General features: G+C 36.6%; 1 protein-coding gene across 1 annotated transcript; it reads right to left on the bottom strand.

Annotated features, from left to right (window-relative positions):
* Positions 1-2481: 2481 nt before the first annotated feature.
* LOC119838565 (cholesterol 7-desaturase nvd-like) lies at positions 2482-13471 on the bottom strand. The gene is made up of 8 exons (XM_038364550.1): positions 13291-13471; positions 12331-12520; positions 9720-9905; positions 8684-8856; positions 7197-7302; positions 5380-5504; positions 3842-4012; positions 2482-2648 (listed from the first exon to the last, which is right to left on the bottom strand). Exons 1-8 carry the CDS (start codon positions 13348-13350, stop codon positions 2484-2486), a joined length of 1176 nt encoding a protein of 391 aa, XP_038220478.1. The 5' UTR covers positions 13351-13471; the 3' UTR covers positions 2482-2483.
* Positions 13472-13703: the final 232 nt, after the last annotated feature.

The raw sequence follows: 13703 nt of genomic DNA, 5'->3' as shown, positions 1-13703 counted from the left end.
CGTACGTTAGTTGCGCTATTGGTGATGAAGGAAAAAATAGTTTTTTTTTTATTTTTTGGGTAAAAAAAGAAAATGACAAATTATCTATTTGAGGCCAGTCCAGATTCATCGGGATAGAGATCACACTATTATAGTAGATGCGAAAGTTTGTTTGGATGTTTGTACGTCAATCACTGTGAAACTACTAAACGGATTTTGATGTAATTTGGTATACATACAGGGTATGAGCTAACTTGGGTGATAGGATACTTTCTATCCCGATTAAATGCTCCCTTGGGATAAAACAGGAATCTTGATATCCGCTCGGAGCCGGGACCGCTCGTACCAGGGGTGAAACCGGGGAGAACAGCTAGCTATATTTTTTGGGTTTAGTTACTAATTAAGAAAAACCGTTAAATATTTGTGTTCTATAGATAATTGGTGTCGTTTCGTCCCATTTTAGAAATTGGACCGTTTTCTGCCCCCAGGAACGTCAGTGAATATTTTTATAAAGACAAACATGCAATTAACCTAATGAATTCCAAAATAAATAACTATAACAAAGAAAAACATTGAAATGTCTTCAATCGTATTTTAAGCATTTTCCAATAAATTAAACTAAAGTAAATTAATTAAACTAATAAATAAATAAATAAGAAACGCAATAAATGGACGGCACACACGAGATTACACACACTTATACACACATAAAAGTACACACACGCACACACACGCAAACATACACACATACGAACGATTATAATTTCTTTATAAACCTCTATTGTTCTCACTGCCTCACCACTAACTTTCGATTTGATGAAATCCTACTAATATTATAAATGCGAAAGTTTGTAAGGATGTGTGCGTGTTTGTTGCTCTGTCACGCAAAAACTGCTGAACCGATTGCAATGAAATTTGGTACGTAGACAGCTGGACAACTGGAATAACATATAGGCAACTTTTATCCCGATATTCCTACGGGATACGGACTATCGCGGGTGAAACCGGGGCGCAGCTAGTGTTTCATAAATTGAAGGAAATAAAAAACAAATACAGATAATATTTTATTATAAATTTCTAAGAGAAGTCATTTCATATTTTAAAACATCAATGGCACTAAGTCACAATCTTTTATAAATTCAATTTAACTGCCAATTACTGGAATATTTGAAGTCTCAAATACCTTATGCCTAAATTATATTTACATAACAATGTCATAATTTAATAAAATAACCGGTTATCAGTTAGATAAATACAACATAATTCTCATATTTCAACAAATTTGTTGCAATTGATGGGTGTGTGTTTTTTGTTCTTTCAAGCAAAAACTGCTCAACCGACTGCAATGAAATTTGATACGTAAACAGCTGGACAACTGGAATAAGATATAGGCAACTTTTTATCCCGATATTCCTACGGGATACGGACGTACACGGGTGAAACCGCGGGGCGCAGTTAGTATTTTATATAGATAAGCGCCGATTCTCTGATTGTACACGATTATTATTTGTATAAAAATGTTTCCCTACCTTTTAAAAACTTCATACTGGCAATCACAAGTTATTGCCATATCTATATAAATAAAACTCCCCTATCACATTACGTTAAACATTTTCTACGTCACCAAAGTTTCCACTTATCTATGTTACCGTGAAATTGTAAACAATGTTAGCTTACAAGCTCGCTAGATAGATTCCTGCGAGATTATAGTCTAGTATTTTCTTATGTTTGTATTTACGCGAGTATTATACATTTAGAAATTAAAGACTTAAAAGGACTCAAGTCTCCCCGTGACCGCGCTCGCTGTAGAGTGTCCGAAACGTCGGTTTAATAATATAATGAATAAATCGCTTTTAAAATCCGTTTAAAAGTCTTTAATTTCTAGATTGTAATCTGTCGACAAATTGTGATTTACAATTTAATAAATTATTTCTCAGTAAATCTATCGATGTGAAACCGGTGAATTGTGAAATGGACATTCAATAAAGGGTTAGGTTAGATTCGGTTTAAGTAAAAATTACATAGAAACTGGAGCCCGGCGCAGTCGCCTCGCACCCTATACGTCACCGACGTTTGGTAAAGTAATTTCTAGATATAACACATAACTGAGATGAATTCGCATTATGGTCAATCGAAAAATTATGTAAAAAGTTATTTAAATAAATCATTTTTCTTTTGCCCGCGGCTTCACCCTCGTTATATTAAGTCGTAGTAGTTTAATAGATTGTATTATATATAAAAACCTTCCTTATGAATCATTCTATCTGTTAAAAAAACCGCATCAAAATCCGTTGCGTAGTTGTAAAGATTTAAGCATACATAGCGACAATGGGACAGAGAAAGTGACATTGTAAAACAATGTAGTGATTTAAATTTATTCGAATTACTTAATATTGCGAATCACGATTTGACGACAGATAACAGACACGCGCGTTGGTTTATACGGCGTTCACAATGCGACGGCGGGACGTATCCCGCGTTGCCATGGCAACCGACAAACAGCGTCACCAGTCGAGCGGGCGCGCCGTCGCGTCGCGCATGGAGACGCTGGCGGCGCTGTAGAACTGCGCGAACCAGTCGCGGAAGGCGCGGATCGACTTGTCCGCCTTCACGTAGGGCGGCGCGCTCACGTGCCTCTTGTTGTTCCATATCACCACGTCGCGCTCGAACTGCGAATGATTATGCAAAAGATGATGGTAAGCGCTTCCAGCAGCCATGAACATTTTGGAGGGGCGTAACGCCTCTACAAATAGCCTAATTCGTGCCGAAGCGAGCTCGGCTGCCTACTAAATGCTATTTAGATGAATAATGCGATAGGAATTGCCCATGATGTGACTTAAAAATATGTATTTTTTTTTATTTGGATAAAAACGTTACATCTGCATGTATATGAATCCTTAGGCTCCTGATCTAGTGTAACACTGTGTCTCAGGAGCCAGAGGCTTCTCCCAATTGTATTCTTATAAATACGTTCTTAAACATTACAAAAATTTTATAAGAATTATACAAATAATATATATGATAAAAAAAAAACTTATTTCTCTGAATCGTGTAACAGAGCATAAAAATAACTTTCCAACATCCCATTCTCTTACCAAAGGTTACACGCGTCACAAACGTCTGGGAATTATTTACGCGCTTGCTAGAAGTAACAACAATAAACAAACAAACAAATAACATAACTAGATAAAGAACCGGTATATGTAGGCACATCTTGTCTTGAGAAATTTTGAAAGAATAGAAAAAATTTGATCACGAGGCAGGATTCGAACCTGCGTTTTTTGCCTAACCGTAGCAACGCCTAGCCTCTCGGCCACCCGTGATCCTGCCACAGTAATCGAATTCTATCTACTCTTTCGGTTTCATGTGCCTAAGGGGCACCCCACGCCATCTATTGAGATGATTAAGAACCATCACAACCAATACGAAACATTATTTCAATGATTACAATATTGTATCGATGGAACGCGGCCTTTGTTAAATTTAATTTTTAGTTTTATAGCATTGAAATGCTTTATAAATGAGAATTTTTTTTTTTCTATTCTTTCAAAATTTCTCATTTAATGATAGATAGAAAGACAAGATGTTTAATTTTTAGTTTTATAGCATTGAAATGCTTTATAAATGAGAATTTCTTTTTTCTATTCTTTCAAAATTTCTCATTTATAAAGCATTTCAATGCTATAAAACTAAAAATTAAACATCTTGTCTTTCTAGCGAATAACAAACGACGTTTAAGCGACTATGAGCGTTGTTACAAACAACATAAGGTTCATTTCACATCGCAAAATATTTTGCAAAAAGTGTTTTGTATTCTGTACTAATAAAATACATAACAAGTAATAACTAGCTGTATTCGCACCTGGTAAGCCTCCGCCAATACAAGAACCGCGCCGAACAAAGCGTTCCGAGCTGGCGAGTATATCCTGTGAACCACCTTCTGCAGCATTGGGCCTATCGGTGTGACTGACTGTACCACTACGGTGGAGCCGAAGATCGAGTTGAAGTGAAGACGGACGTGGGCGGGGCCAATCTGGGGGCAAAATAAAAAAGAAGGTACAAAAAATCCGATCTGGGGGTATAAAATTTAAAAGGTTTAAATATCTTATATCTTTAAACGAGCAATTCTTGTATACAATATATATGTATATAATACAATATGTATATATATAATGGGAATCTCGGAATCGGCTCCAACGATTTTCATGAAATTTAGTATAGGGGGTTTCGGGGGCGATAAATCCATCTAGCTAGGAATCTTTTTTAGAAAATGTCAAATTCGTGTTTTATTGACTTAAACTTACCCAGTCCCAAGTTAGTCCCTATTTATTATGACTCTTTCTGACATCTATTGCCGAATAATAATACTTAAATATAATTTCCAAAAAACACAATTTATACAAAAGAAAAAAAAATCGGTCATCCAGGTACTAGGTACATATTCTAGGAACAATTTGGACGGACACTTTGCGTGGATTTCTTTAAATTTAAATTTAAATCATGTTAGATAGGTATATCACACTAATCACATTACTACTAATATTGTAAATGGTTGTTTGTTTGTTTGGATGATTGTCCGTCAATCACGCTGAAACTTTAGAACTGATTTTGATGAAATTCGGTACACAGACAGGGTATGACAGCTTACTACTTTTTATCTCTATGTAATGCTCCCTTGGGATACAGGAATATTGATATCCGGACGGAGCCGGGACGAGCGTCTAGTTATGTAATACCACATAATCTTACACCTTCTGCTCATAAGTTTAATGGGCAAATGTTAATATTTCTATTATTTCCAAAAATCACAGTTCAGTTATCGAAATTAGTATAATAATTAATAGTATCGGTCAAGTGCTAGTCGGAATCGCGACATTAAGGGACAAATAAGCTAGAGAAGCAAAAAGTCACCATTTTATTGTACCCGTGCCTTCCTCTCCATGTTTTTTATTATTTGCTATCATCATCAGCCCATATATGTTCCCACTGCTGGGACACAGGCCTCCCATGAGGGATCAGGCCATAATCCACCACGCTGGCCAAGTGCGGGTTGGCAGATGTCACATGTCGTCGAAATTATTACATTATTTGCTATGGCGGCAACAGAATAAATAATAAAGGTAAAATAGAATCAGCTTATTTCATTTCCAATTTTGATAAATGATAAATATGGTGTAGTAGGAACTTAGTAAGAGGTAGTTTAAGAAAACCCTGTAACAGGAGGTTTTAACTTAAAGTATTTTAACTGTTTTAGTAGTAAGCTGTGGGGTATACGTAAGAGGAACACATAATGTCTGAAAATCTCAACTGTCTTACTATCGCTGTTCATGAGATCCAACCGGATGACAGGCAGACGGACATCTAGGTCCTAGTAACAGGGTAGGAAGCCCTAAAACTCACCTGTTTCACGGAAATATTGAACGGGAATACATTGTAGTTCATGATGATGTAGCTCTGATCGATCTTCATTTCAGCTACATGTGGGTCATCTGACTTCATCCATTCTGTCCGCCAGATGTGATGACCTGAATGGAAGTAATAAGTTAAAGATACGAATCATTTAGGTTCGACCAGCTGCGCCCCGCGATTTCACCCGCGTAAGTCCGTATCCCGTAGGAATATCGGGATAAAAAAAATGCCTATATGTTATTCCAGTTGTCCAGCTATCTACGTACCAAATTTCATTGCAATCAGTTCTGTGGTTTTCGCGTGAAAGAGCAACAAACACACACACACATCCTTACAAACTTTCGCATTTATAATATTAGTAGGACTAGTAGGATAGGATTAGTAGGAAGGATATTGGGCTTAGATATCCATAAGGTTCCATAATAGGCGTATTGTGAGTTGAAATAGTATAATTATCTTAGTTCACTAACATATTTGGTATGGTATAGTGGACAACTGAGCTGGTGGTTCGCCTGATGGTAAGCGATCACCGCCGCCCATGAACATTTGCAGAGGCAGACCTTCTGTAATTGTGTTGTCGCTTTTTTAAGGGGAAAGGGTAATTTGTATAAGTATGATTGTAAGCAAAGTTAGTAAAAAGCAGTGGTGGCTCAGTGGTGAGAACCTCGGACTTCAAAATCGATAAGTCCGGGTTCGAGACCGGGCGAGCGTGCAGGAAATAAATTGATTTTTCAATTTATCTGCGCATGTAGATAACATCACCACTGCTCGAAACGGTGAAGGAAAACATCGTGAGGAAACCGGCATGTCCAAGAATCAAAAGTTCGACGACATGTGACATCTGCCAACCCGCACTTGGCCAGCGTGGTGGATTATGGCCTGAACCCTAACAGGAGGCCTGCGTCCCAGCAGTGGGAACATGTATAGGCTGATGATGAAGTATGTAAGAAAAGGTTTAATTTTTCATTCTAAAACGTTGGTTCACGTTGATTACTACTGTTGCTTCTGCTTGCTATTTCATACAAGTAGTTCGAAGTAATAGGCATTTGCTACTCTCACATCGTTTGACTCTACTGGTAATGCTACTTCTATACAATTGATGCTACTGCTACCGCTGTTACTACTGTTACAACTAGCGTTACTGCTGGTAGTTGCTACTCCTATTTTACGAATTAGTCTGGATTAAGAAAGAAAGAAAGAAAGAAAGAAAGAAAGAAAGATCACTTTATTTTAACACACACAAACACACATACATACATAACAATAGAAAAAATTAACGTCATGCAACGTGATGCAACGTGTCTCTTTAATGTGGGCTTGTGGAATCTGGGTCCATAGCGACACATGCAGTGGAGTGCGGTTGAAAGACAATAAAGTGAAATGGTTCTATACATAAATATTTTAAGCAAATAACGATACCGCTTTCAAAATGTCTGAACTACATAACCAAATTGAAATGGCGCCATACGAATCAAACAACACGCACCAACTCACAAATAAAAAAAAGGTTCAAAAAATCGCTTCACCCAGATGAATGTTTTGACAAACGAAAAAAATACAACCGAATTTTGAACCTCCTCCTTTCAGGAATTAAAAACTTTTTAACGGATTTTAAACGGGATTTATTCATTATATTCAGTGTCCACGCTCGCTGTAAAGTGTTCGAAACGTCGGGTTAATAATATAATGAATAAATCCCGTATAAAATCCGTTAAAAAGTTTTTAATTCCTAAATGTATAATACTCGCGTAAAATCAAACACAACAAAATACCACCTCCTTTTATTGAAGTCGGTTGTAATTACTTACCAACTATATTATTTAGAAACGGCATTTTCCCGCCAATGTCCGTCATGAATGAGAGTTTATGGATGGAGTTGAGGTGTGCAGCGTCTGATGCATTTTCGGGAATGTCCTGTGAAAGAATATTAATATAATAATAACATAAAAAAGCAGTGGTGGCTCAGTGGTGAGAAACTCGGACTTCAAAATCGATAAGTCGGGGTTCGATACCGGGCGAGCGTGCAGAAAATAAATTGATTTTCAATTTATCTGCACATGTGAATAACATCACCATTGCTTAAAACGGTGAAGGAAAACATCGTGAGGAAACCGGCGTGTCCGAGAATCAAAAGTTCGACGACATGTGACATCTGCCAACCCGCACTTCGCTAGCGTGGTGGATTATGGCCTGAACCCTCATACGAGGCCTGTGTCCCAGCAGTGGGAACATATATGTGCTGATGATGATGATGATAATAATAACAAGGCTAAAGGGGCACCGTAACGTCTTAAAGCAGTATAGATTCCAGTGTGGAAACATGACAAAGTTATATGTATTGTCGTCTAGCGCCATCTTACACTGGAATTAGTATTGCTTTATGATTCCACGATAACCTCTCAGTTAATGATATAAGTAATAACGTAATTCACAAAAATGACATTTCGCAAATCGACTTTTCTATGTTTGTGTATAACCGACGCCTTTAGACTCGCTTTTGACGGACCACTTTAAACGGACAGATCGGTAACAATACAATAATTTCATGAGTTCTTATTATCCTATCTTGATAAAATAATTTCCTCATGTATACTCTGTACAAGAGCGAGAGAGACAATTTTTTGATTCCATTTTTGAAATAAATAATACTAATTTCATCAATGAAGTTGGTTTAAGCCTTCCAACGATCAGATCACGTTATTAACTAGCTGTTTCTCACAGCTTCGTCCACGTTGTCAAAATAAATTTTCATGGTGTAACTTTAATCTTCTATTATATCACCTTGGGGATTATTAAAATCCTTTCTGAGTCTACATAACAGTGGCTATCTGCTTGCCAAATTCATCCCGAACGGTCCAGTAGTTTGGGCTATACGTTGATAGATCAGTCTCAGTCACCTTCGCGTTATGTTTGTTAATATTTAAAACATTTTAATGTGGGAGTCGAATGACGCTATGGCACGGATTAGGCCAGCTCGCACTGGGGAAGTACCACACCCCCACAGAAGACCGGCGTGAAATAGTACCATGCTGCTGTGTTTCGAGCCTATCTGGGGGAGCCAGAGGCCCGTTTTTCATCACCCTTCCCAGCCCATTCCTTCCTTTCCCTCGTCAACCCCTTCCTTATTCCTTACAAAGCGTGCAGTGCATTCGCAGAGGCACTATCTCTGCAAATGTTCATGGGCGGTGTTGATCGCTTACCATCAGAACAATCACCAGCTTAGTTGCCCGCTATGACATAAAAAAACACCATATAAAACATACCACGAGACTAGACTCAATCAATCAATACTCACTCGTATGTGAGCACTAATAAGAAACTCATTCCTGCCCCTATACCCCCACGATTTGGTCTCCTCGAGCTCAGGAACCGTCCATAGCGGGGGCCGCCCCTCCGCGTCATACCAGACCCATACCGCTCCATCAGTTTCCATGGTCTGCCAGGTTTTTATTGATATACCTTTGGGTACTGGAAACATGGTTTATTGTAATGAATAGGATATTATGAAAGGTATGAAAGAGGCAACTGGCGTGCCTGGCGGGCCTACGTCCAGCAGTGGATTTTTTTTTATGGCAAAGCAAGCAATGGAGCTGGTGGGCCACCTGTTGTTAAGTGGGTCACCACCGCTCATAAACACTTGCAACACTAGAGGTGTTACAAGTGCTTTGTTGGCCTTTCTTAATCAGCCTTAATAGGCTGAAGTGAGGAGGGCCTTGGTCCACGTAGGCAAAGGAAATTTCCATGAAGAAGAGTTTTGATTGCGGCAAAAGATTGCCTACATCACTGTCTACATCTCTGTATTGTAGGGCTGTATACAGACACAAAAATCATTCGGTGAATCACTCCGTTTCGACGTGAAAAAAAGACAAACAAACACCCTTTGGCATAATACTTTTATATACAGTGTTTATTTTTTTTTATATTTGACTATTTCTGTTCCGTGGTCGCGTTAATTGATTTTCGAAAATCTTTAAATGCAATTATTATAATAAAACTGTTTCCTTTTTAAAATAAAGGATTCCTTTCAGTAAATTGTTCTACCTTCGCATTTAAAGTACTTTTCTTACATGACATGAAAAAGTATTAAAAATTTTCTATCATATCATACTTCATACTAATATTATAAATGCGAAAGTTTGTAAGGATGTGTGTGTGTGTGTTTGTTGCTCTTTCACGCAAAATCTACTCAACCAATTGCAATGAAATTTGGTATAGGTAGCTGGATAACTGGAATAACATATAGGCAACTTTTAATCCCGATATTCCTACGGGATACGGACTTAAGCGGGTAAAACCGCGGGGCGCAGCTAGTTATTTATAAAAATACTTACTATTTTTTATATCAGGTATATAAGAGCATGCCCCATCTTCCCCGAACCTCCAGTGGTGAAAGGGGCATTCTATGCAGTTGCCCTTAACGGCCCCACCGATGCCCAAATTTGCTCCTAAATGGGGACAATATCCATCCACAGCTCTGGCAACACCATCTTCGCCGCGGTAGACGCAAAATGTTTGCCCTGTAAAGGGAATTCTTGTTTTTAATTTGCGAAAATTTATATTCATTTTCAAACAACATATTAATTGGAGGAAGATTTTAATTCGACTATACTTTTGAAATGAAATTTCTTCAGAATCGTTGTGATTTCAAAAGTGATACAACGGATACAACGACAGGTAAGAGACACAAATACAAAAATGTGTAGAATGAAGCCGGCAAAGAATGAGACAGAAATATACATACTATTTTATATGTATTCATCTCTTTCTTTTGTCGATTTACTGAAATTTCACTTCTATCGTGTGTGAATCGCACACGCACCCTTTTTATGTTTGTTACCTCTTTTCTTTTTATTTGAAAGCTCTTGTCAGGTCAACAGCGTTAGCAACCATAAACGGGCTGTTTATCGTACGAGGGATTTAAAATTATCGTACATGGATTGAAATTATCTTTAGGATAATGTCTATTGTAAATAAATAAGTCATATATCATTCCAATACATTATATATTCATGGCCAGCAAGGTCACCGTCGCTCCATGTCGCTTCTCACTAAAAGTCTATATCTACCCGCATTAAAAGTTAAAGCTAAAAACATAGTTGTTGGCACACGTTGGTGCACGGAGACACTTGAATAAGTTTATGTCTGCATTATTTATGGATCTTCATCTTATATATAAAATTCTCGTGTCACAATGTTAGTCTCTATACTCCTCCGAAACGGCTTGACCGATTCCTCTGAAATTTGGTAAGCATATTGGGTAGGTCTGAGAATCGGTTAACATCTATTTTTCATACCCCTAAATGATAAGAGTAAGGCAGAACAGCGTTTGCCGGGTGCAGCTAGTAAATTATATATTATTATCAATAAATAAATAAAATTAAATAAAAAATGTATAACATTGATATATAGGCAAGAGATCTATAGTTTATCTCTTTTAAGATACAGCTTTCAAATCAACAGAACATTGAAACGTATGTGAGTGTATAAACTATGACTGAAACACAAATGTTTTACGCATGCTACCGATTCCCTTTCCACTATCCTACTAATATTATAAATGCGAATGTTTGTAAGGATGTGTGTGCGTTTGTTGCTCTTTCACGCAAAAACTACTGAAGCGATTGCAATGAAATTTTGTATGTAGATAGCTGAACAACTAGAATAACATATAGGCAACTTTTTATCCCGATATTCCTACGGGATACGGACTTACGCGGGTGAAACCGCGGGGCGCAGCTAGAAAGTTTTATAAACGCGCCAAGCTTAAAATTCAATCTAACAAAATTTTACTGTTAAAATTTCCCATGCAAATTCAGTATGTGAGACGTCATAATTTCGTATTTATAAGAAACTAGCTGTGCCCCGCGGTTTCACTCGCGTAAGTCCGTATCCCGTAGGAATATCGGAATAAAAAGTTGCCTATATGTTATTCCAGTTATCCAGCTGTCTACGTACCAAATGTCATGGCAATTGGTTCAGTAGTTTTTACGTGAAAGAGTAACAAACATCCATACATCCATACTTACAAACTTTCGCATTTATAATATTAATAGGATAGATATGAAAGGGAAGTGATATGAAAATTGAAAGAATTTTCTTTTCTACACAAAATATAAGATATATATAAAGTGTGGAAATAAGCGATTTATGTTCTCTTGTTCGCATTACTAGATGCTAATCTATAAGAAAGCGTGTACAGCGGGCGCTGGATAAACTTACAGTCTCGGCAGTGGTGTTAATTATCAAAGCGGATTCTAAGAACCAATAGGAATAGAGAACTTGTATTTCCCGGTATTTTATTAAGACTTTATTGGACAAAACATCATGTTTCTGCGATTAGCGCATGAGTGGAATGATAGAAAATTTCGAATCATTATAGAATTTTTTTCATTTTTTTTATATTTTTTTGTTTTACCTTATATAAATAAATGTATTTTCTTTCTTTCTTTCTTTCAAATTATTGTATAATCTACGTACAATAATAATAGCCTATTGTACATTTATTTATTTATGCTTTATTGTATTGAAATAATTACAAATTGAGACTTAACCTAAGGTACATTATCACAAGTGGCGCTCTTATCGCTAAATAGCGATTTCTTCCAGGCAACCGGTTGTACTGAGAGAATTTAAAATACAATGTACGTAGGCACAAAATTATCATATGTATTCGATTACAATTATCGTAAGTTTCCGAACGCTGCTGGCCAATATTTCTGTCAATGACGTCTTTGACAGTGACAACTGCTGTCATTGCATGTTTATGGTACAGGCATTGAAGTTATGAACATTTTGTTTTGACGTTTCTTTGTTTATGTTCTTTATCTTTAGTTCTTTTCTTTATCTTTTTTAGTTGTCTATACTCACCTCTATACATAGACAATATTAATTTTTACCAGCAAATTAGAACTTTGCTACTTGTGCTTATTATTCTGTTCTTACCTAAAGCATCTATAGAAGTAACCCCTCCGATCTTTAAATCCCTCCCCTCAACCAGCGCGTACCAGCCATTTGGATATGGTGGGGGTATTTTATGACCTAGGGGTCTGTTTGCTTGAGACCTGGTTATATGCAGATCTCTATCTACCCCTTTAATGTATGGTATATGGCTAAACCCTATGTCTGTTAATTCCTGAAAAAAAACAATTGTTAATAATTCATAATGTAAATGTAATGGTTCATTCACAAAGAATAAGAATTGTTTTTAATCTGTGGTTACAGCTATATGTATATCATATACAGCATACGTCTATAAAATAATTATTTTCTACAAAAAAGATAATGACTTCCCTAGGGGGGAGGTATCACCTAAAATTCTAAGACCTGGGACCAAACGACTAGTTTTTAATCAAACAAAATGAAAGTCACGTAAATTGGTTGAAAACCCGTATTATTGTCGAGATAACGCGAGATAATTATGTAATAAAGCCGGAAAAAGAGTTCAATTGAGAACCTTCTTCACTTTTGGGACCTCGATTGAGTAGACTCACACATTTATTCGTTAATACCGCCATTTTTGTATAATATATAATTAGCTTTTGACCGCGGCTTCGCACGCGTTATATTCGGAATAGTTTAATAGATGTTATTATACGTATAAACTTTCCTCTTGAATTACTCTATCTATTAAAAAAAAACCCCATCAAAATTCGTTATGCATTTTTTTAAGTTTTTTTAAGATCTAAGCATAAATAGGCACAGACGCGGGAAGCGACTTTCCTTTATACTATATACTTAATACTTATCTATAAATGATAAAAAAAAACCATCAAGCAAACGAAATATATATTTAAATTATTACGGACGTAAGGATTGTCATAAAGTGTAATACCTATATAAGATAAAGTCAAGTCCAACATAACTGAAAATAATTATAAACGTTCTAAAAGAAAAATCACTCACCCGAATCACAACTCCAGGATTCCAATATGCTCTATAAATCCCATACAAAATAGCGGCCATTATCACAGACAACAGAATAACACTCAAATATTTATATGTTATTTCAAAAACGGCCAGCACTAATGTCCAAGTCAAATTTAAGAAAAACAAAAATATCTCCTCCGAGTTCCATTTATGAATTTGACATTGGCTCGCGCGCGCGTTCTCGATTTGAATATCATGCGACGCCATATTGTGTGTTCCGTTCGCCATAACTGTGGACAAATAATGATATTTCAAAATTGCATGCGAATCAATTTTCAACCCTCATACTTCAATTATAATATGTGATTAATTATTGGATGTATCAAATTGACAATTTTATGTATGTCAGTGTTACAAAAAAACAAGTTGTTTCAATTGGGATGGTAAGA

Source organism: Zerene cesonia, unplaced genomic scaffold, assembly GCF_012273895.1.
Source record: "Zerene cesonia ecotype Mississippi unplaced genomic scaffold, Zerene_cesonia_1.1 Zces_u003, whole genome shotgun sequence".
In the NCBI taxonomy this organism is placed as follows: domain Eukaryota; kingdom Metazoa; phylum Arthropoda; class Insecta; order Lepidoptera; family Pieridae; genus Zerene; species Zerene cesonia.
Note: the sequence above shows the minus strand (reverse complement) of the source record. Positions and strands in the feature narration are given on the sequence as shown.